At 43.6% G+C, this 23,386-nt stretch overlaps 1 protein-coding gene across 3 annotated transcripts; it reads right to left on the reverse strand.

The window, feature by feature from the left end:
* Positions 1–1,700: 1,700 nt before the first annotated feature.
* Positions 1,701–22,818, reverse strand: LOC135908499 (thymocyte nuclear protein 1-like). Of its 3 annotated transcripts, none has more exons than XM_065440308.2 (7): positions 22,590–22,818; positions 13,886–13,995; positions 12,391–12,459; positions 10,433–10,528; positions 8,429–8,490; positions 7,546–7,736; positions 1,701–1,900 (listed from the first exon to the last, which is right to left on the reverse strand). In XM_065440308.2, the coding sequence occupies exons 1-7, from the start codon at positions 22,636–22,638 to the stop codon at positions 1,854–1,856; spliced, it is 624 nt and encodes a 207-aa protein (XP_065296380.2). In that variant the 5' UTR covers positions 22,639–22,818; the 3' UTR covers positions 1,701–1,853. The 3 variants fall into 3 exon arrangements, with proteins under 3 accessions (XP_065296380.2, XP_065296379.2, XP_065296381.2); XM_065440307.2 differs by lacking the exon at positions 22,590–22,818 and adding an exon at positions 22,059–22,160; XM_065440309.2 differs by lacking the exon at positions 22,590–22,818 and adding an exon at positions 21,489–21,637.
* Between the last annotated feature and the right edge of the window lie 568 nt (positions 22,819–23,386).

Genomic DNA, 23,386 nt, shown 5'->3' on the forward strand with positions numbered 1-23,386 from the left:
GACTGGCAAAAATTCAGCGCTGTTTAGATGAACACATTCCTCCAGCAGCACACAGTTTGCACCAGCGTACATCAGAAATTATATGATGGTGCAAAACACATTAATGACATGACATTCCCTAATTCAGCTTTCGGTCATGCCATGTAATTCGTCACTTATAGGCAGTAATTGAAAGCACGTTCATTGTCTAGGTACCCTGTGAAAGGCACCAGTTTCGAGATATCTGCAAAATCTGTGGCTAATGTTGTCCTGAAGCCCCTGACAATGGTGCTCTAGAATACTATGAAGTGTAATGCCTATATATTCTCTGCACATTTTGAAGATGAGTCTCTCGTATCTGATGCTATAACCAGGCTTCCTAGTATAAGTACAGTAGACGCTTTCCATTGTGGCTGTATTGAATTCCTGAACCACAATGTCCCAGTTCATGAGTTCACATATTACATGCCGATATTAAAACCTCTGCATTCTGCTCACATAGGTGAACCAGGCGCTGTGGTGCTGCTACAAAAATACTGGTGGACGCTCTGTTGACAAGTGATTGTTCAGAGGGGCCACGCAAATGCAATCCAGGTGGTTCTCCCATGCTGCTTGATGTTCAAACTGTGCTTGTACACTTGAAAGTACCGTGAAGGCAAATTTGACAAGCTAAAGAGACACATTAGTGTATCAAGGTGTACAGTGCTTCATTTTTATGGAGAAGAGAGCTTTGGTAAGTGAGAAAATGACACAAACATAGCAAAGAATTGGCGCTACCATTGTGAAGCTGCCAGAACCAGATCACATAACATAAAATGTCCAGTTTAACATTTCCAAACTAGTCAACCACTAATAATACGGAAAGTTAAGTCATGTTGCGTTTCAACATGCAAGGAAAGAAAAGTGTCACTTCGCCACTATCTACAACTTTTTTTTTTTTGCAGAAAAAACTCGCAAGTTCTGCCTTTTCACACAGTTCTGTCAACACTTTATCTTCCTCGGGCGTGAATTAATTCAGTACATTAAAAATTTAATTTCACTACATTTATCTGCAGAATGATAAAAAGCATACTGCACCAGAAAGAATTAACAGTGTTCAAGTCTTCAGTGAGTTTTGCCAAGTTTACAGAATGAGTACTTCATGCTTGAACGCTCTACACTGTAGGAATGTTGAGATATGAAAACACCAGCTATTTCATACCCAGCATACTTGGAAAGCACCTGTCCAGGCACATATGCATGTGCCTGACGTAAAACATTGTCAAAAACAACGAAAGAAGTGAACCTGCTGTGTGATGACACAGCGATACCGAGAGCAAGCACACAGCCGTCTATCTTCCAACTCGCTTTTCGAAAACACTTTACACATATTATGCAAGCTTACAGCAAAATTCCGATCAGAAGTGTTTCAAGATGCCTGCAACAAATTCCAAATATTCTTTTTGATCAATAATTTTGCTTTTCATGCACCATCTTGGCGTGCACAACTGTGCCTGTAGAGCCTGAAGAGGCTTTACAGGAACTTGGTATCCCCATGTGTTAGCAGTTTTTGATCCGTATATAAACCGACAAAATGAAACCCTTCACAGACATGTTTACTTGCCCAGTAGTTCTGGAGAGGCTGCCAAACGAGGTAAGGATAATGAGCAATTTTCAATGCAAATTTGGCATGCACTTTCACATCATTCCTCTACAGAAGCTTGTGTCGGTAAAACTGATAATGAGGCAAAAACGTCAACCATTTTTGAATATGTTTATTAAAACATTGTCATGCTGCTAAGATGTTGTAAGCAGAAACAACCACTGTCGGGTGGCAGCTACCACCCGCTATTTTGTGTGAAGGTGAGTGTTAACTTCATGTAATTTATCAAAGGCTACTCTGGTGAAAACTTCTCAAGGCTAAGGATGAAGTCCCATTCTTCTGTGGTAGGCCATAGAAGAGAATAAAAAGAAAGAAAAAAACGGTAAAAGAAAGGCACAGTGCATGGAAACGTATCTCTCTCTCTCTCTCTCTCACACACACACACACACACACACACACACACACACACACACACACACACACACACACACACACACACACACACACGCGCGCGCGCGCGTGCACGCACACACACACACACATTTAGCGTCGGCAAACAAGGACAGAAGACATTATGCTCGTTTCCTTGTGTCATCTCCCTTCTGTCCTTGTTTGCTGGCGATAAATATGCTTTCCAAGATAGAATTCTCCATGCATAAATATTCTATCACGGGTACATAAGTGACCTTTTACAACTGCAGTGAACTTGACTAGTGACAGAGGGCAGGTACAACAACACAAATACTTTATTAAAGGACAACTGTAGCAAAATATGACTGCAAAAAGCTTAGATTCAGACAGTGTAAACATAGAACAACCTCGCTGCAAAATTTGCCATTTGGAATACAAGTGTACGCATCATGAAAACCATGCAAAGATACCCATCTTTCACACCAAGGCAGAAATGCTACCGTTGCCGCTCATCGCCATCATAGCCGGAATATTGAAAACCAGTACAGTGTGGTGCCCATGCATGACCTCCAAGCTCAGGCACTGCCTGGGGCACACTGACAGTCTTGGAGGCCACATTCTGAGGTCTATGTCAAATACGCTAACCCCCAAATACGTGTGTCATCTGCTTAGGTGCCATTTAAAGGCTGTTAATAATAAATAATAATGCAGCGATGGCGTAGAGGTAGAGCATCCGACTAGCGTGCAAAAGGACCGGGGTTCGAATCCCGGTGCCGCGCAATTTTTCACAGGATATAAAAAAAATGAAGAAAAGATATCCGCGTGTTGATAAAAATTGCATAAACAGGCCTGGAGTGTGGCCTGATCCCAGTGACCAGAACTGGTAACGCACTCCCTCAGCAGAGCAGTATTGGCCACCCTGGTGCAGTACTTGGCCACAACCTCCTATATGAATACAACAATCAAACCGCGGCCCTCAGTCCCCAGCAGCTGTGAAACAACAGACCACGGTAGCGGTCAGACCTGTGACGCAGCATAGGGTGCTAAGAATCTCTGGATCAGGACAGGCCACCATTGGAATCTGAACCCGAAACGTTTACTCTAGAATGTTATCTAGTGAGGCGAGTCTAGCAGCGCTATTGGAAGAATTAGTGGGCATTAAATGAAATATCATAGGGCTCAGTGAGGTTAGGAGATAAATGAAGCATATACAGTGCTAAAAAGCAAGCACATCCTGTGCTACCGGGGCTTAGCGGAAAGACAAGACTAGGAGTCGGATTCCTGGTTAATAAGGATATAGCTGGTAACGTACAAGAACTCTATAGCATTAACGAGAGGGTGGCAGGTCTTGTTGTGAAACTTAACAAGAGGTACAAATTGAAGGCCGTACAGGTCTACGCACCTACATCCAGTCATGATGACCAGCAGGTCGAAAGCTTCTATGAAGACGTGGAATCGGCGATGGGTAAAGTCAAAACAAAATACACTGTACTGATGGGCGACTTCAATGTCAGGTTAGGCAAGAAGCAGGCTGGAGACAAGCCAGTGGGGCAATATGGCATAGGTTATAGGAATAGCAGGAGAGAGTTATTAGTAGAGTTTGCGAAACGGAATAATTTGTGGATAATAAATACCTTCTTCCACAAGCGGGATAACCAAAAGTGGATGTGGAGAAGCCCGAATGGCGAGACTAGAAATGAAATAGGCTTCATAGTCTGTGCTAGCCCTGGCATCATACAAGATGTGGATGTACTCGGCAAGGTGCGCTGCAGTGACCCTAGGATGGTAACATCTCGAATTAGCCTAGACTTGAGGAGGGTACAGAAGAAACTGGTACATAAGAACCCGATCAATGAGTTAGCAGTAAGAGGCAAAACAGAGGAATTCTGGATCAAGCTACAGAACAGGTATTTGGCTTTAACTCAGGAAGAGGACCTTAGGGTGCAAGCAATGAATAACAGTTTTATGGGTACCATTAAGAAGCGTGCAATTGAAGTCGGTGGTAACTTTGTTAGACAGGATACCAGTAAGCTATCGCAGGAGATGAAATGTCTGATTAAGAAACGCCAACGTATGAAAGCCTCTAACCCTACAGCAAGCATAGAATTGCCAGAACTTTCAAAGTTAATCAACAAGCGTAAGATAGCTGACATAAGGAAGTATAATATGGAAAGAATTGAGCATGCTCTCAGGAACAGAGGAAGCCTAAAAGCAGTGAAGAAGGAAATAGGAATAGGCAAGAATCAGACGTATGTGTTAAGAGACAAAGCCGGCAATATCATTGCTAATATGGATAAGATAGTTCAAGTGGCTGAGGAGTTCTATAGAGATTTATACAGTACCAGTGGCACCCATCACAACAAGGAAAGAGGGAATAGTCTAGAGGAATTTGACATCCCACAAGTAACGCCGGAAGAAGTAAAGAAAGCCTTGGGAGCTATGCAAAGGGGGAAGGCAGCTAGGGAGGATCAGGTAACAGCAGACTTGTTGAAGGATGGTGGGCAGATTGTTCTAGAAAAACTGGCCACCCTGTATACGCAATGCCTCATGAACTCGAGCGTATCGGAATCTTGGAAGAACGCCAACATAATCCTAATCTATAAGAAAGGAGACGCCAAAGACTTGAAAAATTATAGGCTGATCAGCTTACTGTCCGTTGCCTACAGAGTATTTACTAAGGTAATCGCAAATAGAATCAGGAACACCTTAAACTCCTGTCAACCAAAGGACCAGGCAGGATTCCGTAAAGGCTACTCAACAACAGACCATATTCACACTATCAATCAGGTGATAGAGAAATGTGCGGAATATAACCAACCCTTATATATAGCTTTCATTGATTACAAGAAAGCATTTGATTCAGTCGAAACCTCAGCAGTCACGGAGGCATTACGGAATCAGGGTGTAGACGAACCATATGTAAAAATACTGAAAGATATCTATAGCAGCTCCACAGCCACAATAGTCCTCCATAAAGAAAGCAACAAAATCCCAATAAAGAAGAGCGTCAGGCAGGGAGATACAATCTCTCCAATGCTATTCACAGCGTGTTTACAGGACGTATTCAGAGACCTGGAGTGGGAAGAATTGGGGACAAGAGTTAATGGAGAATACCTTAGTAACTTGCGATTTGCTGATGATATTGCCTTGCCTAGTAACTCAGGGGACCAATTGCAATGCATGCTCACCGACCTGGAGAGGCAAAGCAGAAGAGTGGGTCTAAAAATTAATCTGCAGAAAACTAAAGTAATGTTTACAGTCTCGGAAGAGAACAGCAGTTTACGATGGGTAGCGAGGCACAGGAAGTGGTAAGGAAATACATCAACTTAGGGCAGATAGTGACCGCGGATCCGGATCGTGAGACTGAAATAATCAGAAGAGTAAGAATGGGCTGGGGTGCGTTTGGCAGGCATTCTCAAATCATGAACAGCAGGTTGCCACTTTCCCTCAAGAGAAAAGTGTATAACAGCTGTGTCTTACCAGTACTCACGGATGGGGCAGAAACCTGGAGGCTTACGAAAAGGGTTCTGCTTAAATTGAGGACGACGCAACGAGCTATGGAAAGAAGAATGATGGGTGTAACGTTAAGGGATAAGAAAAGAGCAGATTGGGTGAGGGAACAAATGCTGGTTAATGACATCTTACTTGAAATCAAGAAAAAGAAATGGGCATGGGCAGGGCATGTAATGAGGAGGGAAGATAAACAATGGTCATTAAGGGCTACGGACTGGATTCCAAGAGAAGGGAAGCGTAGCAGGGGGCGGCAGAAAGTTAGCTGGGCAGAGAGATTAAGAAGTCTGCAGGGACAACATGGCCAGAATTAGCGCATGACCGGGGTAGTTGGAAAAGTATGGGAGAGGCCTTTACCCTGCAGTGGGTGTAGCAAGGCTGCTGCTGCTGATGATGATGAATAAGAAAATTAGACAATTACCAGCTTTGCAGTGCTACCGAGACTGGTTCGACAGTACTTACCATAGTAATTGTTAATAATCAATTTAGCCAAAATACAATTTTGTTGCAGTTAGCCTTTAAAGGGGCCCCGAACTACTTTTTATCGAAGTCGAGAAATGCATCTGATGTTAAATTACACTATTTCAGACATGCGTTGTCGCAAGAAGTTCTTCAATGTGTTGAGCAGAAGTGGAGCTATTGGCAATCAAACATACCGTTCGCAGTGATTATGCACCTTGTTGAATGATTTGCATTATGAAAGCTATGGTGGAGCAGGGTTTGCCCACAACGCTCTGCCTACAGAGTGTCACAGCAGCGCGCAGTTCAAATTTTATTTTGGGTGTTCACGTAGACATCACTATTTATGATTTGACGCCTACAACATGCCAAATGCGGTTGACCTCAACGAGCTGCGGTGCGCTCAGCGAGTGGACTCGTCGCGGCACCCAATGGCGGCCACAGTGTCTACGCTAGGTGGCAGACCGCATCTACATGCAACTGCAGCTTTTGCTTTGTGCCCGACAGGGCTAGAGTGTGCTCTTGCGTTCACATGCTCCTGCTTGGCTGTGTTACGTGTTTACGATGTGGTGTGGACCTGCTTTGTCCTGCACTAGCTTGACCGATGCATAGTAGCCACATCCAACTTGCACATCTTGAAGTTCGTTACGAGGCGAAGTCTGCCAAGGCGCCTAACCAGGAGTGGCCAGGAGTGAGTGTGGCCTGACCTTAAGTTTCGCGTGGTTTGAGGCTAGTTGATTGTTTGAAACTAGTTGAAATTATCAAGACCTGATGACTATGACACCGATAAGCAGAGCGGCTAAAGTTTTAATTCCTACGCGGGCAGCCGCAGTCGAGCATAAGCAGACGATAGTTGGTTTCTTCCGGAAGTACGTAATTATTAACGAAGTTAAAAACCAGATTTTTGCTTACTTTGGCCTGTTTATTAAATTGCATCAATAAATATACGCAGTAACAGTAGGAAGAAGTGTACTGATCCGAACACCCTTCTTAATTGATATCAGCGATTGACCAATAGCAGCCACGTAGGGGAACCTGCTATATTACGAAATAAGGCGTAGAGAAAAGAGTGAGGAGCAGGCTTGTGTTGAAAAAAGAGCATTTGAGAGAACCGTGACTTCGCGCTCCACTTGTAAGATCCATGTGCCACGCACGACTGCAAAATTTGGTTGAGATGTTCACAGCAGCGTATGCTATCTGCGAACTGTGTTTTTTTATCAAGCCTGAGGGGTAGTTCAGGGCCCTTTTAAGAAACAGCTTCGGTTAAAATCTATATACTATAATTTACCATTGCGTTTCAATGGGCGGAGGTGCTCTATGATCTCCCCATTGCCTGTCTCACCTCATTTCCTCCCAAAAGCTGAGTTCAAGACACCGCTTGTGTCAAGTGCTCATCAACATGCCACAAGACGAGCCCTTCACCACATGAAAAGCAACGGTCGTGCCAAAACTCTATTCCAAAAGCGAGCTGTGCACTGACGATGACGGTGCGATGATGATCATATAGGGATGAGGAAGATGAGGCTCATATAAATGCTCACAATACTTCTTTGTGATCAACATTTGCATTAGTTTGAAGGTTTATGAATTCAACATTGACATACCTTTCCTGACTGGCTGCACTGAAAGACGTGATCTCGCAACTAGAGCCATGTTTGCCAAAGGACCCTTGGGACTTTGAGACTTATGTTTCTCGTGAAGTGTCTTCAGTTCAGCCAAAGTGATCTGGCGGTCCAGTTTGCGGACAAACTTTACGTCGACCATGAACCACCTCGGTTTTTCAGTGGTGCTAAGTCTTGTATCAGAGAAAAAAAGGTACCACAATAATAACTTTGTTAAATAAAGAAAAGTAACAGACACAGCAGTAATGGACACATGCAGACACTCCTGAACGTTAAAAGAATGAATATTATCAAAGAGGTTCAACAATTAACATTGCCTTTATGTGAATATCATCAAGAATTAGTGCTAGAAGCATTTGATAAATGCACCAAATGAAAAAATAACATCACAGTGATAACCGATATGTAATATAAAAGCACAGGTTGGTATGACACCGATGATGCATTACTTTTCACCATAACTGCATTTCCTACCTTGTGCATTACAAAGTTAAATATGACTATATTACAATAACAGAAGGTATACATAAAAAAATTAGGTGCGGGTTTCCTGAATGGAACAAAGAAGAGTCCAAAGCTAATGCAATGACACCAAGCTGTCAGAAAGTTTCCTCAGAGTATCAATAGCCCTTCAGATAACTTGGGCAAGTTGACAGTTCATTGAAATAGTATCCACATCACACAAATGGGTTAAGAAAATTATGGACAGGCAGGGAGTTAAAATGTGACATGTTCCTGCTGATTTTGCTGACATGAAGCACTAAATAAAAGAAAGCATAAAAAAGCAACTCTAAGTGATCTGACATAGCTACACTCTCCTATCAGCAATTAATGAATCCAATGCACATATTCTAGCTCAGCTTACCTGTCATAGTGATTACCCTTCTTGTCAAATTGTGTGTGGTCGGGGTAACCCTCCTTGACAACCTAGCGTGCACGAATAAAGATATTCTGTTATTTCCATAAGCAGACACGTGCACCAGACAACCCGCAGTTGTTCTCAGTGACAGGTGTTAAAGGGACAACACAGCTGCAATTACAGCATTGTGATGTGTTGTTGCCTTCACCGCAGCCGCCCCACATAATGATTATGGTTACAGCCAGCTCTGCCATTATGACACATACATGAAGGGTGATACCAAGAGCAGTGATGGCTCATATACGGCAGCTCTTGTGGTGTGCACCTGGGCACACGATTCAATCATAAACCACCATCAAGCAGAACAAAGTTACATCATGCTGGTAGCACACAGGTAACCCACAAGCAGACTGTTAGTAGGTACACATCAAGAACACCACCAGCTCAGACAAAATCACAAAAGGACCACAAGGATCTCCAAATGCAATCATATGCTGATGCTGGAGTCCTTGCAGGGATCATATGAAGTCTGCAGAGTTTGATAGGAAGGTCGTTAGAAACTTTGAGAAGGCTCTCCATTGACTTCTGCTTGCTTTATGAAGGTTCATTGTACCTACCTTTGGTAATTTATTGTGGTCTTCGGGATTTTACTGTATGCTCTTTATGTGTGCAGGAATGGCACAGCAGGACGAGACTCCGAAACCTATCTGCCAGCCATATCATGCACGTGTGCATGCCACGAACTGCGCTTCTTTAATTTTCTTCTTACTCTTATGCTTGCTAATGCTGCAAGCACCCTTAAGCTGTCAGAAGAGGGTGCTACAGGACCCCCTGCCTAGATGGGACGTTGAAACAAACACAGCGGCGAGACTATGTTAAGTCTACTGTGCATGGGGAAGTGACCGTTGTGACATCGATGCCTATAGGTATGGTGTGATGACGTGTTTCCAGGTAGGCGGGTTTTATGCGCTCCTGACTGACGACCTTCTCACAACTACGCTAAAAAATTGCTGCAAATAGGCTTTTAACCGAAGGACGTAAAATGCCCCATCATAGGCAGGCATCAAAGGTGCCTTGAGGGCATTGCGCCGGAGAAAGACGTGAGGCATGAAGTTCTGCACAGTGAGGTATGAGCGCCTTTCACAAAACATTGTGAAAAACAATGAAAAGTTAACGTGCTACATGACAACACACTGACGCTGAGAGTCAACACCCAGCCAACCCACTACACAAAAAACACTTTACACATATCCAAACTTAGACACAGCTCCAATCAGCTTCAAGATATATGCAACAAATTTTAAATATAACCATTTTCATCAGTGTTCTTGCTTTTGATGCCCCATCCTGGTGTGTGTACCGTTGTGCACACTGCAACTGAAGAGGATGTTAGAACAACATAGTTTTACAGCTCTCCAATATTTTAATAACCCCACGGAAGCGTCGACCGGCACGTCGGTCAGTACCGTGTCATGCAGCACACTTTTGAAAGTAGTGAGGGAGGGCACACGGGCTGCAGAGTGTTCCAACGTTTCAGCATGGTCTGCTAGGCTATTTCAATGAATCTAGCATAGCAGTTGCTGTTTATCAGCACATCAATAGTTTGCAACCCCTTAATGTAACCATTGTGTGCACAGGAGCATGTGTGTACATTTCTGCTAGCGTTGGAAGTGGATGAGCAGCAGGGGCTAAAGCTTAGACGCAATGCTTGGACAAGAGTATGCTCTGTGCACACGCACCTGCCATCATTAATTTTTAGCTACATTCCACGACATGGTGCTGACCCATCACGTTGGTCGATGCTCTTGTGAGATAATTAACTTCTTGAAGGGCTGTACACTTTTACTGGCTATGGTTGCAAACTGCTAGGAAATATGATGCTTTCTCACAACCTGCTGTCCGTAAAGTGTTCATGATGTGAAACTGTGACTTCGTTCAAACCAAGCAAGATGGTAAGCATGACATGTGTGTTTTGCGTCGCACTCCTTGTTTGCACATGTGTGTCCATACCTCGACAATGCCAACTATTCCAGGAGTCTTGCAATTGCTGTGGTAGAAGAAGCACTGGTGGCCGACCTTCATCTGGTCCCGCAAGATGTTCCGTGCCTGGAAACAGGGCAGGAAGTCACGAAGGTAGAAGTGAAGTTCCTTAAAGGGACACTAAACAGCACTACTAAGTCAGTTTAGACTGAAAAAATATGCTTTCAGAATTTGCATTTACGGCGGAAATGGGTTGATTACTAGCGGAATATAATAGTTTTTTGCCATGTTTGATTAAGCTTTGGACGTTTAAATCAAATATCAGTGATTCTGAGGGCTTTAAACAAATGGTGCTGACAGCATTTTTCCCAAGCAATGTTCTATAACAAGCCCTCGCCTGCAACACCCTCAGATGCAAAATCACGGTCTTGGCTCATAGGACTTTTTGCAATATCTTGTGGTTTGAACGTAATGATTTCTCCGGGGTGCCTTGTTTGACAATCAGGCAATCCTGAGTCGAGATATCTTCCCCTGCAGATTAATGTTGCTCTGTATCTTGTTGTGCTTTTCATTGTTTATAGTGTTTTCCTGAAATCAGTAATATACATAAATGCAAGAAAAAATAAATTGCTTCAATAATCACTGAGGCCCAAATTCTGAAACCTTCCTTTCCTTGGGCCGCTTCCTAACCTTATTTGAGGAGCCTTTCATGCTTCCTTACCGCGAAGGATGCATGGAGGAAGCAAGTGTATTCTGAAAGCTCCCTTCACCCGCCCTCATGAAAGGAACCCTTTTGTTAGGTAAAGAACACATTACATGAGTCAGGGTTCAAGGCCATTTGTCATATGTGTCACCAAATGTCTTTATTCAGCAAAAAAAGTTATTTCCTCAAATACTTTGCCCTCTGTTGTATTGTTAATATATAAATGCATACGCGTTTTCCTGATCAACGTTCAATGCTAATGCACGTAAGGACACCTTGTGGAGGGCAACGTGGACACCTTGTGGCAGATACTGGCTGCTTTGTATATACTAAGTTGTCGTCCTGTGCTGTTTCGCCCTTTTGTTCTCAAGTGACAGTTGTGTTTGCTTGAGATTTCTGTCATGATGCTTTGACAACAAGGTACTGTTCCTCAGATAGGTTCCCAATTTTTCGTTGCTGTAGGCTTAACAATATACCGCATGCACTGTGGTATCTTGGAGGCCACGAAGATAAAGTTTGCTTGTACTTGCAAGCAAACTTTACTTAGCATAGCACTTAGCATATGCACTTAGCATAGAGCGCACTACCATCTGCTCAAACTTTTACTCAAACTTGCAGCAGTCGTTTTATTGTCACCAGCCAGCCGGCCACCGGAAGGCTCTTCTGCACATGCGCAGACGAGCATCACGTGGGCAAGCATTGCGAAGAAGCCCTCACTTAATGCATTAGTGAAATCAGTAGGAGAGGCATTGTCAAGAAGCCCGCTTAGGGCAACAGTGTGAGGAAAGGAAGCGTCAAGGTTCCTCCGTGGCTACCTTACAGTAAGGGAGTGCCAAGGAAGCCTCTACTAAGGACGCCTCAAAAAGGAAGATTTCAGAATTGATTTGGGGCAGTCTAACTGCAATGAAGGCTTCCTTACTAAAGTAATGAAGGTATGAAAATTTGGGCCTTGGTGCTGTTAGTTCCTGATGTTGCAGATAAGCAACCTTCTGTACCTCATAAACCACTTTTTTTATTAGCCATGTTAAACTCCAAACAGATATTATTGTACTGTAATGTAACCTAAACGTGGCCAAGAAGTATTTTTACGCTGCGGGCACATTTTCTTTTAATGAGAAATATTGCACTAGAAGACCCTATAAATTAAGTATTTCCCTGTAGAAGGCCTCTTAGATGTAAATACAGTAACACAAAGCATTCACATTCAGCACACACACCGAATTGCACAAGTACTGAACATGGTGTGGTGCCACTTATAGCACGTTAAATTCAAGCCAGGGCCTACCTGATAGTTTCTCACTCCATCCCAGCATGATGTCATGTCAGGGCACTCAACTAGGTCATCAATGCTGAACTGCAGTGAACAGAAACACAGGTGATTAGAAAACTTAAGTGTGAATAAGAGAGCCACACAAATGCAACCAATATATTAGTTAAGATAAGGAGGAACGGTAGTGGTCTTGGGCATGTATGTAGTGCACAGGATATAAGCACAACTTATGGTCTATTGTGAGTAACTGAATGAGTGACAAAAGGGAAATGTAGTCAAGGGTGGCAGAGAAATGGATAAAGTCAGCTGACAAAGGAGAAGGGCAAGTGGATATTCCTGGGAGAGGACTTTGTCTAGCAGTGTGACATATTTCTGCAGTAGAGAAATAAGAGCTTTAACATTCAAGCAAGATGCAGCCAAAATAAAACATCAGTGACAGTTCAGTGTAGTTGTTTAAAGACGAACCTGGAATAGGGGAATCAGATGTCTTAAATGTTGAACACATAGAACATATGATAAAGGAGTGTATGGCCTTTGATTAGATTGAATTGACTACAAATGTGGTCATGCTAGTCGAAGTACTATTTGCACTTTAGCACGTAATGTGGACATAAGGAACAAGTGGATACAACAATTATTAGCAGAATACCATGGCTCTCACTGTTATTTCTTAACATGAAAGCTCCCTCTGCACGAACTCTGATGCTTCTCTGTGATTTTGCTACCTATTTGTGCCCTGTCCCAATTAACATTATCAATGCTGCAAACCACACAATAGAGCTATAATCAAGACCGATGCAAAAGCAGAAACTATGATTCTACGATTAGAAAAGGATCAAGTTAATAATTATTGGCAATGCTTATTTTCGTGCCTAAACATTTTCTCAAAAAGGGAGGATATGAAAAAAGTAAACTTTGTAATGGTCTTATCACGATGTTAGGAATGAGAAACCTAGACCTTCACGTTTGTGTGCAGCTGTGCTCCACCTGTCAATTCCAGGCTTCACAACCAGACTGTGAGGAAAGTGTGGTGTTGTAACGCTTCCAGTTCCATGCTTACAGACGGGAGGGGGACGATAACAAATATAGAAAAAGTTGGTTGTATGTGGGTATACAGAATAATAATAAAAAAAGGAACAAGTTGTGATTGAAAACATGGATGTAATAAATACAAGTAACATAGTGCTCACGTAAGAACAGAATAACATAACTAGAGAATTAGCTGCAACTGAAACACCACTAAGAAGCACATTGAAACAGGAGAAGACAGAGGCTTATATTCAATTCTCATCCAACAGTAACAACCTGCCAATCCTGGTATGCCGAGCACCACTCATGAGGAGGAAGAGCATTGGAATAGAATCGATGTTATTAAGGCCCATACTTCAGTAACTTATCCGAGAAGCTGCACCTGCTGACACTGCTGGAAGATGGCAATGTTGAACATCAGACTGTACCTCTATCAGGGGAAAGGTTACGAAAAGAAAAGTCCGGATTAACATGACACTACCTTCATGTCTACACCATTTTCTATCCGACTTTCTGGTTCAGATTTCAGCAGCCAGTGAACCTCTTCATCTGTTTCTTGCGTATTCCTTGATGCTTGTTTATCTGGCTGACCTTAAAGAAAGAAAAGGAAACCAAAAGGTCAAGGTGTAGCATATGCACCATACACAAATGACTGCCAAAGAGGAGTGGTGAAAGCTACAGGCAGATGCAGCCTTGCAAAGATGTACGAGGGTATGCAGTGACATCCTCGAAGCCACCATATTGTTGTACAGTAAGCACAGTGCAAAGCCTATTCCGATCCCCTTACCTCCAGCAACACAGTGGAAGCTGTGAATAGGACAACAAAGTGGTATACATGGCGTCCCGTAAATGCTCCCTATTCCAGCTATTTCTCCACCCAAGTGTCTCATTTTAACGTCTGTGGGGCTAAGAATGCTACAGAGTGAATTGTGGCATCAGCTTGTCCCATATCCCTACCATTTCCAGGAGGAATAAGCAAGGCAACTAGATGAACGGAAGGTAAGATGCCTGCACTTCCCCAGGCTACCTATTTTGATACCTATTTGCTACCAGGCTATAGATTTTGCTACCTATTTGTGCACTGTCCCGATTAACATCTCAATGCTGCAAACCACACAATACAGCTATAATCAAGACCCCACGCTTGCTGGACAGTCCAGTCTTACTATATTAAGCAACTGAAGATGATTAGCAAGTAGTGTTAAATGTCCTCACTCATTTAACAAATCAGTGCCTCTTGAAGACTTCACTAGGAGGAGAAAAAACTTTATCTTGAAATCCAGTGTCACTGCAGAAAAATTAACTCCTCCATGGGCTTGAATGGAAGTGCTCTATGTTCCATATGTCGAGGACAGTTTTTTCACTCTTTGGTGAGCTCTTCGAAGAATGCAACCTCAGCTGTGGGAAGTGGTACGCAGATTGACAGATACATACATGGAAGGACAGATTGTTCTTGTCTGTACTTCTCTGTGTATGTGTGTCAATTTGTGCACCCCTTCTAGTAGTTATGTTTCACCAGCTCGACAAACAAGAAACCCTTGTCCAACCTCAGTGTGTTATTTTTTTAATGCATACCCGGCTGCCAAAACACTCATGGGGTTTCTTAGCTTTCATTCATACTCAACGTATTTAATGCCTGTGGGCTATTGTTGCAATGACAGATGAAAAGAGTTGCAAAATATTGCTTGTTTTATTATGAATCTGAAATTTCACCTTCACTTCTAAAGGCTGCCTGCCCTGTCCAATGTGGCCAACCAAAATGTTCTCCTCTTAAGCTTTCCAGGCCATTCACAATAGTGCTACAGAAACACATACGCTTTGCCACATAGCTCATTGTGTGCACAGAGTAGGGCAAAGGAGGTGCATTGATCTCTATAGTTTGCTTGTCAGGGACACAGATTTCCTTCATGGCTAAGGACTTTGATTTCTGTATAAGAAAATGGACACCCATTCAAGGCATTATCTGGAGACAGACTATCAGTTCTTTTTGGTGAACGTACTAAAAAGTTTAAATGAAATATTTCCACCATTTTTCTCTTTTAGCCAACTATTACTTTCACTTGACAGTTACAAGGATACTCAGATTACTTTGTTACATTATTTACATGAAGGTTTACCAATTTTTTCCATCAGCCCCAACAGTATTTCTAGGCAGGGAATGCCAACATTCTTCATCTGTGGGAAATTAATGGGATTGATGTGGTGCCATCATTAGGTACATGGAACTATTGCTAGCAACTGAATGAAAATTCTTAAACGAGCTGACAAGCATTACCAAGCAGCAATGAGGTGACCAAAGTATGAGATAACCACTGCTACACTAGAAGTTTACCACATGGAACAGATGTTAATGTTGGGTTTCTCGCTGTTGTGCCTTGTCATTACCAGAAGATCCCAATAATTTCCCATGGGGATATCACCTTGCTCACAGGCTTGTTACTGTTTATGCATATAAGTGGGTACCACATACCCTCTCTCTTCTTTTAATTCAAATAGCACTGATTTCCCTGAAATAATAAAAAAATAATGAGTTGTGAGTCAGTGTATCTGTTTGTGTGTTCCGTTTCTCTTGTGCCCTCTTCAAATGTGCATGCTGAATTCAACAAGAAAATGAATGAAACATTTAAGTTAGAATAAAGCTATAAAACAAGAGAAGAAAAAGAAAGATGCTCTATTCAAATGTTTTTCACTAACACAGGAAGCAAAATAGGTTGTAGCACTTGATCAAAAATGTTTTGTTTCTGTGTGAATATTGAACCCTGCACAGCACGTGGAAACAACAGGAATTCTGCCTGTGGCAGCTATCTCATGCTGCGCCACAACAAATTCTGCATGAGAGTCACGAAAACCGTGTGAATGGCTGTATTCAGTTAGATGTGGTGACAAGGATATCACATGAGAGTACGGAGTGATGGTAGGCCTTAATTTTTAAATTACGGTGCATTACATGCCAAAACGAAGACCTGACTATGAGGCACATCGTAGTGGGGGACTCCAGATTAATTTTGGCCACGTGGAGTTCTTTAATGTGCACCTACATCTAAATACACAAATGCTTTTGCACTTCGCCCCCATTAAAATGCAGCCACTGTGGCCAGGATTTGATCTTGCGACCTCGTGCTTAGCAGCACAACACCATGGCCACTAAACAATGTAGTTGGCCTGTACCTTAAAAATCTCGTGAGAAAAGTTATTGCGGGGTGTTCCTCCCTAGTAGTCCGCGCCAACAGGGAGGGCCATTTTTAACGTCTGCATCATTAGTCCATACCTTCTTGGGTACTTGTAAGCATGGCCAGACAGACAGGATCCTTCAGTGTTCATGCTCAATAGCCTTCTGTACAACATTGTGATGTTGAAAAAAGTGTGTCTAGCCTTCTTGAGTGGCAGGATTTTTAAGTGGTGGAGGCTGGGGCTTGTTATTTCCTTAAATATGTACAAAGATCTCGGTCTGCATGCTAAAAGTGGCCTGAAGAAATGAAGAAAGGTCTAAGGTGCAATTTCACGAACCAAAGTCCTGGTGCATGTGCAAAATGTAAAGCAATAATTATGGCAGACCTGTGTGCAATGGCTTCAGAGGACAGAGTTAATTTTACAACTCCCCGCAGGGAATCGGCAAATCAGTGGTGAATGTGAGCAGCGGGGTACCACCACGATGTTACACTGTAACCAATAATGCTGTCCCCACTTGCAACATTATTGATAATGTTCAATAGCTGCGTACTGTAGCTTTCAGCTCTCTACAACTAAAATTAATATGTGAACACTGCTGCTTCTTTATACGGCCGCATTAATAAAAAAATCTAGAAACCTTCGATCCTGTTTGTTGGTGATTCAATAGCTACCATCAGGCTGACTGGACTGCAATCACACGTCTTTCCAGCAGCACCACCAAGCACCAAGCACAGTTAAGAGCACAGGGATTTATTTGTACGTACCTTCACTTGATCTATTCCATCATTTCTAACTCCTCTTTATCATCTCTTAAGCCGTACCCCTCTACTCACTCATGCCTAAAACCAGCGACGCCCCTGAGGAAGAAGAGAAGTTTGCCTAAGATGGGCCCCCCCCTGAGGACAAGTGGCTGTGGTCACTTGAAGAGGTGGTCAGACAGAGGTGCTGATAATGGGAGGCACTTTGATCCTTGCGATAGCAACTGCATCTTCATGCCCATTGTACAAGATTGTGAATTGGTATTCAGGACATTTGATGACAGGGAAAGGACCATCATAGCAGGGCTGAAGAGGACGACAAGGTGTGCCAACACAGACAAAAATGTGTGAGGATGCTTGCAGGTTTGAGGGTAGGAAAATGTTGTGCTTATTTGTGTGAGCAGAGGTTGGCGATGGGCACAAGTTGTGCATGAAAATGAATAGACACTGGACGGAAAAAGATGGATCAGAAACATTCAGCATACATACACGGTTGATGAAGTCACCGGGAAAACGGAGGGTACAGCCGTAAACCATCTCAGCTACAGAGCAGGTGAGTTCTGGTCGGAGTGCTGACTGAAGGCTGAGCAGCATGACTGGAAGGTACGATATCTAATCCTCTGCGTGAGGCTGAGTGGCGAGTGTAACTTTCAAGTGTTGATGTAGCCTCTCGACGATGCTGTTGGATGCAGGATGGTAAGCAGTTGTGCGAATGCGCTCCCAACCCAGAAGGGATGTTACAGTCATGAAAAGTGTCGACTCAAACTGTCTGCCTCAATCAGCGGTCACCGCTGATGGCACACCAAAACAGCTCATCTAGGTAGACAGAAAAGTATCAGCAACTGTCTCCACCATTATGTCAGGCATTGGAGCTGCTTCAGGCCACCATGTGTACCTATCAATACACTTGAGCAAATACATATAACCACAGCATGGCAGCAAAGGTCCAACAATGTTGAAATGAATGGTGTCAAAACGTGCATCGGGGAGAGGGAATTTTTCCAATGGAGGCTTGGTGTGTCGTTGCACTTTGATACATTTACACGCTGTACAAGTGCGCATCCAGTTGCGCATATCAGCATATATGGGTGGCCAAACGTAACATTTGGTGATAAGCTGCTGCTTGGCATGTACACATGGATGGCAAATTGAGTGCAGTGTATCAAAAATAGCACGACGAAGAAGAACAGGAACATAAATGTGGGTACTGTCAGGCGAAACGTCGTGGTTGGGAAAGTTGACTTGCTCCCAGCGGAGGGATGTGGATGATCGGAGTCGTGGAGATTCATCGTCGGATGCTTGAGCCACTGCAAGTGAAAACAAGGAAAGGTGGACAGAACTTGTCATGGCGTTGATGGAAATACGACTGAGAGCCTGTAGTAATGTGAGTGACAGCAGCACATGCAGTAGGCGCAAGCCAAATAACAATTTATTGTAGACAGCGTGGCTGCTTTTATGCAGTGCACGTTTGGTCGAGCATGCGCACTTCGTGTGATGAACGGGCTTCCGATGACATGGCACTTGCTGACTTGTTGAGGGCGCCTTTGACGTAGCGTATGTCTGTCATGAATTCGGCAATAAAAGCAAGATGCCGGAGCTCTCTAGGAGTATGGGTGGCACTGCATGAACGTGAAGCTGAAACAAGTGGTTTGTGGTTGGGGAGAATAAAAAATTGTCGCCTTTCAAGGAAACAGTTGAAGTGCTTCACTGCAAAGCAGGCCGCAAGGAGCTCCTGTCTAAATGTACTCTATCGGCATTCATTGTCGCATAACTTGGAGGAAAAGAAGGAGATGGGGGCCCATGCGCCATTAATCCACTGATGAAGAGCGACTACCATGGCTTCCGAAGAAGCGTCCACCATAAGGCTAGTGGCAACGGCCTGTGAAGGGTGATGCTGGAAGACAGCTTGTACTAGTTTGGTCTTAATAATGGCAAAAGCTTGATCAACGACCGTGTCCCAAGGAAGTGCGGTAGACTCAGCTTTCGAAACGGAAAGAAATGCTCCAAGGGGCTGCACCAGCTTAGAGCATGTGAGGATGAAGCAGCAATAAAAATTGACGAGTCCAAGAAAACGTCGCAAACTATGTGTGGACTTTGGTGGCAGGTAGTCGATGAAGGCCTAAACCTTCTCAGGCAGTGGAGTGATGCCATGATTGGTGATGTGATGTCTGAGAAAATCGATCTCCAGAGCCCAAAGTGACATTTGTCAACATTGATGATGAGATCGTAAGCACAAGTCGAGCGAAAATTTGACACAGATGTGCTTTGTAGGTTTCAGCATTGCTGGTGGCGAAGAGAAGATCATCTATGTAGGCCAAACAAAACGGCAAGCCTCTGGCGACTTCGTCTATAAAATGCTGAAAGGTTTAAGCTGTGTTGCGCAAACTGAAAGGCATGCGTAAATACTCAAAATGGGCAAATGGGTGGTTATAGTAGTTTTTGGAATGTCAGCTGGCTCAATGAGGATCTGATGATATGCTTTTTCAAGATCGATATTCGAATATATTGTTGTGCCAGTTAAAAAGGCAGTGAAATGCTGAATATTGGATAGCAGATATCATTTGGAAACAGTTACCGCATTCAGTGTGCGATAATCACCACAGGGCCGCCAACCATCATTCCTCTTGGGAACAATGTGTAGTGCTGATGACCACAAGTTTTACGAAAGACGAATGAAATTTAGTTGAAGGATATGCTTGAATTCACTGCTGGCAACTCGAAGTTTATCAGGACCGAGTTGGTGGGGAGGGGGGGGGGGGGGGTCAGTGAACGGGCGGGCCTGCAGTAGTAATACGATGGGTTATAGTGTGTTTGGGAATTTCATCCATCAGAGACTGCGTAATAATCTCCAGAAATGTGTTGAGTAGAGCTGCATATGGTGAGGTAGACAGTTTGATGAAAGTAAGGTTGAGAGCAGTAGCGTGCAACAGAAAACTGTTGACTGACAGACCTGCGATGATATCCACCAGGCGACAGTGGCTCATGTCCACGAGCAGATGAAAACGACTCGAGAAACCAGTCGCTAAGATGGCATAGCGGACGTCTGCTATCTAAAATAGCCACAGCAACCTTCTCTTAAGACCGAGACCGAGGGCAAGAGTCTTCTGCCCATAATTTGCGATGATGGAAGATTTGATAGCTTGCAGGGGGGTTGACTTTGCGCAGAGACGCCGCTCAGCTTCAAACGCAGGAATTATGCTGGCTTCCACACCAGTGTGTACCAACAGGTGCAGTCCTGTGGTTCAGTCAGTTATATGGAAAAGGCGGCTTGACGTAAGGCCATGATCACCCGCTGCTGTTATTGACTGGTCTGAGCATTTTTCGAGTGCCACGAACAGGGTGACACACATTGATGAGCTGCGGCGCGAAAACATTGGTGGTGATAGCACAGGCCTTGTGATGAAAAACTGTGCTCAGGTTGTTGAAACAGCCATTGCATAGAAGGTGGCGTGAGAGGCTGATGAGTTGGATAGGGTTGGTCATTGAAGTTGCAAGTGCTGCACGATTCCTGACGCAAATCAGCGATTTGAGATGTGACTTTATTTTTACTGTTTCTCGCACGGAATCCACTTCAAGAAGTGGACAGCTACTGACAGCGTTTATGACTGCATGAGCTATGTCCATCACATCGTCGGCTAGTTCGGCAAGTTCCAACAAGGGCTTATGCTTAGCTGTGACGAGAGCCATGAGTACATTGGCTGGAAGACTTTGTAGAACAACTCACTAATACAGCTGTGTTCAAGAAGTCTAGTCGGTCATCAATGAGGTGTTGCAGGTGACATAGAAACTGAGTTGGACGTCAGTAACCAAGCTCTTCGTCATTCGGGAGCTGCTGAATACGCTGATGCGCAGGCGGAACAAGATGGCGAAGAAGAGCCTCTTCGATTGCCCTATATGGCATTTTCTCATGTGGCTGTACGAGGATGTCGTGTATCTCGGCCACATCCTGTAGTGGCAAAGCATCAAGCAGGAGCTCATATTTGCAAAACTATGACGTGACGTGATGACTGCGGAACTAGTTCTCAGCGTGTGTGAATGATAATGTGGGATTGGTGAGCCCTAGCTTTGGTAGCGTAATGGTAGCTGTAGCTCCTGTAACAGTGGTAGAAGATACCTGACTGGTTACAGAAGTAGTAGGTGCAGAGTTGAAGTCACCTGGAGTCTGGGTTTGACCCACTGAAGGTCGTGTTCGTAGTCCAGGCCGCCAGTAATTTTGGAACCACCAAGCACAGTTAAGAGCACAGGGGTTTTATTTGTACGTCCCTTTACTTGATCTACTCCATCATTTCTAGCTCCTCTTCCTCATCTCTTACACCGTGCCCCACTACTCGCTCATGTCTAAAACCAGCGATGCACCAGAAGAAGAAAAGTTTGCCACAAAAGCATGCAATTGTTTATGCAGCAGTGAAGTGATGCACTTGGTAAGTCTATTATTGATCACCTCTGCGTACGAGTACATGATTCACGGAAGGCAAAGCATAGATGCCTGCTAACATTCATTGACAGGGTTGTGAAGTGGTGCAGATAAAACTTACAGAACTAGACTACTTTATGCAGCCAAAAAAATCAGTGCTACTTTGCGTTAATTGAATTAACGTCATCTGAGCATTTTATTAAACAAATGATAATCGAACCTTGCGAGGATAATGCCTATGAGAGCCCCCTGATAGCATTCACACTTTAGTTGCAGCTGTTCTACGAGAAACAAAAAAAGTCGATAATTACGTTCTATTTTGTCTTTTGTTTGTGGCTCTAACCACTGGTTGTAACATATCATCCACATGAATACATAAGAAGCTCCACACAGAACATGCCGTTCCTGAAACAGGCAATAGTATGCGAGGCGAGAATGAGCTAATCTAATCTAAATACGGGCAAATCAACGACGATCAGTGTTGCTGAAGCGCGAAGGGTACGAGAGGACGTAGCGCAAGATTTGTTTCGCGAGTTCTATTCTCCTTCTGATCTGTGACTACGGGAAAAAAGCTGCGTATGAAACAGCACTACCTGAGGCTTTGCATCAACAAACTAAATTTGCACGTGTTGGACCGAAACGTGTTACAACAAACTAAATTTGCACGTGTTGGACCGAAACGTGTTACCAAGTAGCGAACGGGCAACTCGGGTGTCCCTTCGAGCTACAGGACATAAGAGTTCTTCGACAGTCAACGCGCTCCTGACACTTATTTTCGTTTTACAGCTACGTTAGTTCCTGTGTTGATATCAACCGCTCAAACAGAAGGCCAACGAACTTGCCTGCTTTCTCAGCAGCACTTTCAATCTTTGCTTTTTTCCGTGGAGGCATCTGGAAGCCGAAAGTACTGGGGGAAATTTCTTGAGACGAGTAAGAAGATGCTGATCTACCACGAGGAGAAATAGTTCAAAGCGCAGGAGATCAGTAAAAGATGGAATAATTCAAACGCGCGCTCATGCAATGTTTCGAGCGCGTCGTTGGACACTTGTGTCAACTGTGCTGCCATCTGTCGGTATCGTTATGTGTTATTGACCCTCTTTTTGCATAGCCTTTAAGATTACCTTTGGTTGCGGAGGTAATTTTGGAGGCAATGCTTTTTGCGGAGCAGTTTGTTTTAGAGAAACGAGATGACGCACGTAGCTTCAGCGACAGGCGCACGAATACGAAACCATTGCTACTTCATCCAGCCTTACTTCTGCGTGATCAGCTGTAGGAAATGCAATCAACGCTAATGAGTTAGCTAACGCAAGCGAATGCGCAAATTGGCTAACGCTCTGTGCTCCAATCATACTGGATTGAATCGTGTGAACTGAAGCTGGGACGCGAATTCCAGATCGTGTTAACCAAAACTCCTCAGGTTGAATCAGCGCTAAATATTCCATACTTCCTTTGTTAGCAAAAAACATTTGAATAGAGCATCTTCATAATTTTTCTTGTTTTGTAACATTGTTTTAACTGAAAAGGTTGATTCATTTTCTTGTTGAATTTAGCGTGCACAATAAGAAAAAGTACAAAATATGGTACGAGCGAATCATCGACCACGCTGCGCGAAGCATTACGAAAATAATACGACTTGTTT

This window comes from Dermacentor albipictus, chromosome 3, assembly GCF_038994185.2.
Source record: "Dermacentor albipictus isolate Rhodes 1998 colony chromosome 3, USDA_Dalb.pri_finalv2, whole genome shotgun sequence".
NCBI lineage: Eukaryota > Metazoa > Arthropoda > Arachnida > Ixodida > Ixodidae > Dermacentor > Dermacentor albipictus.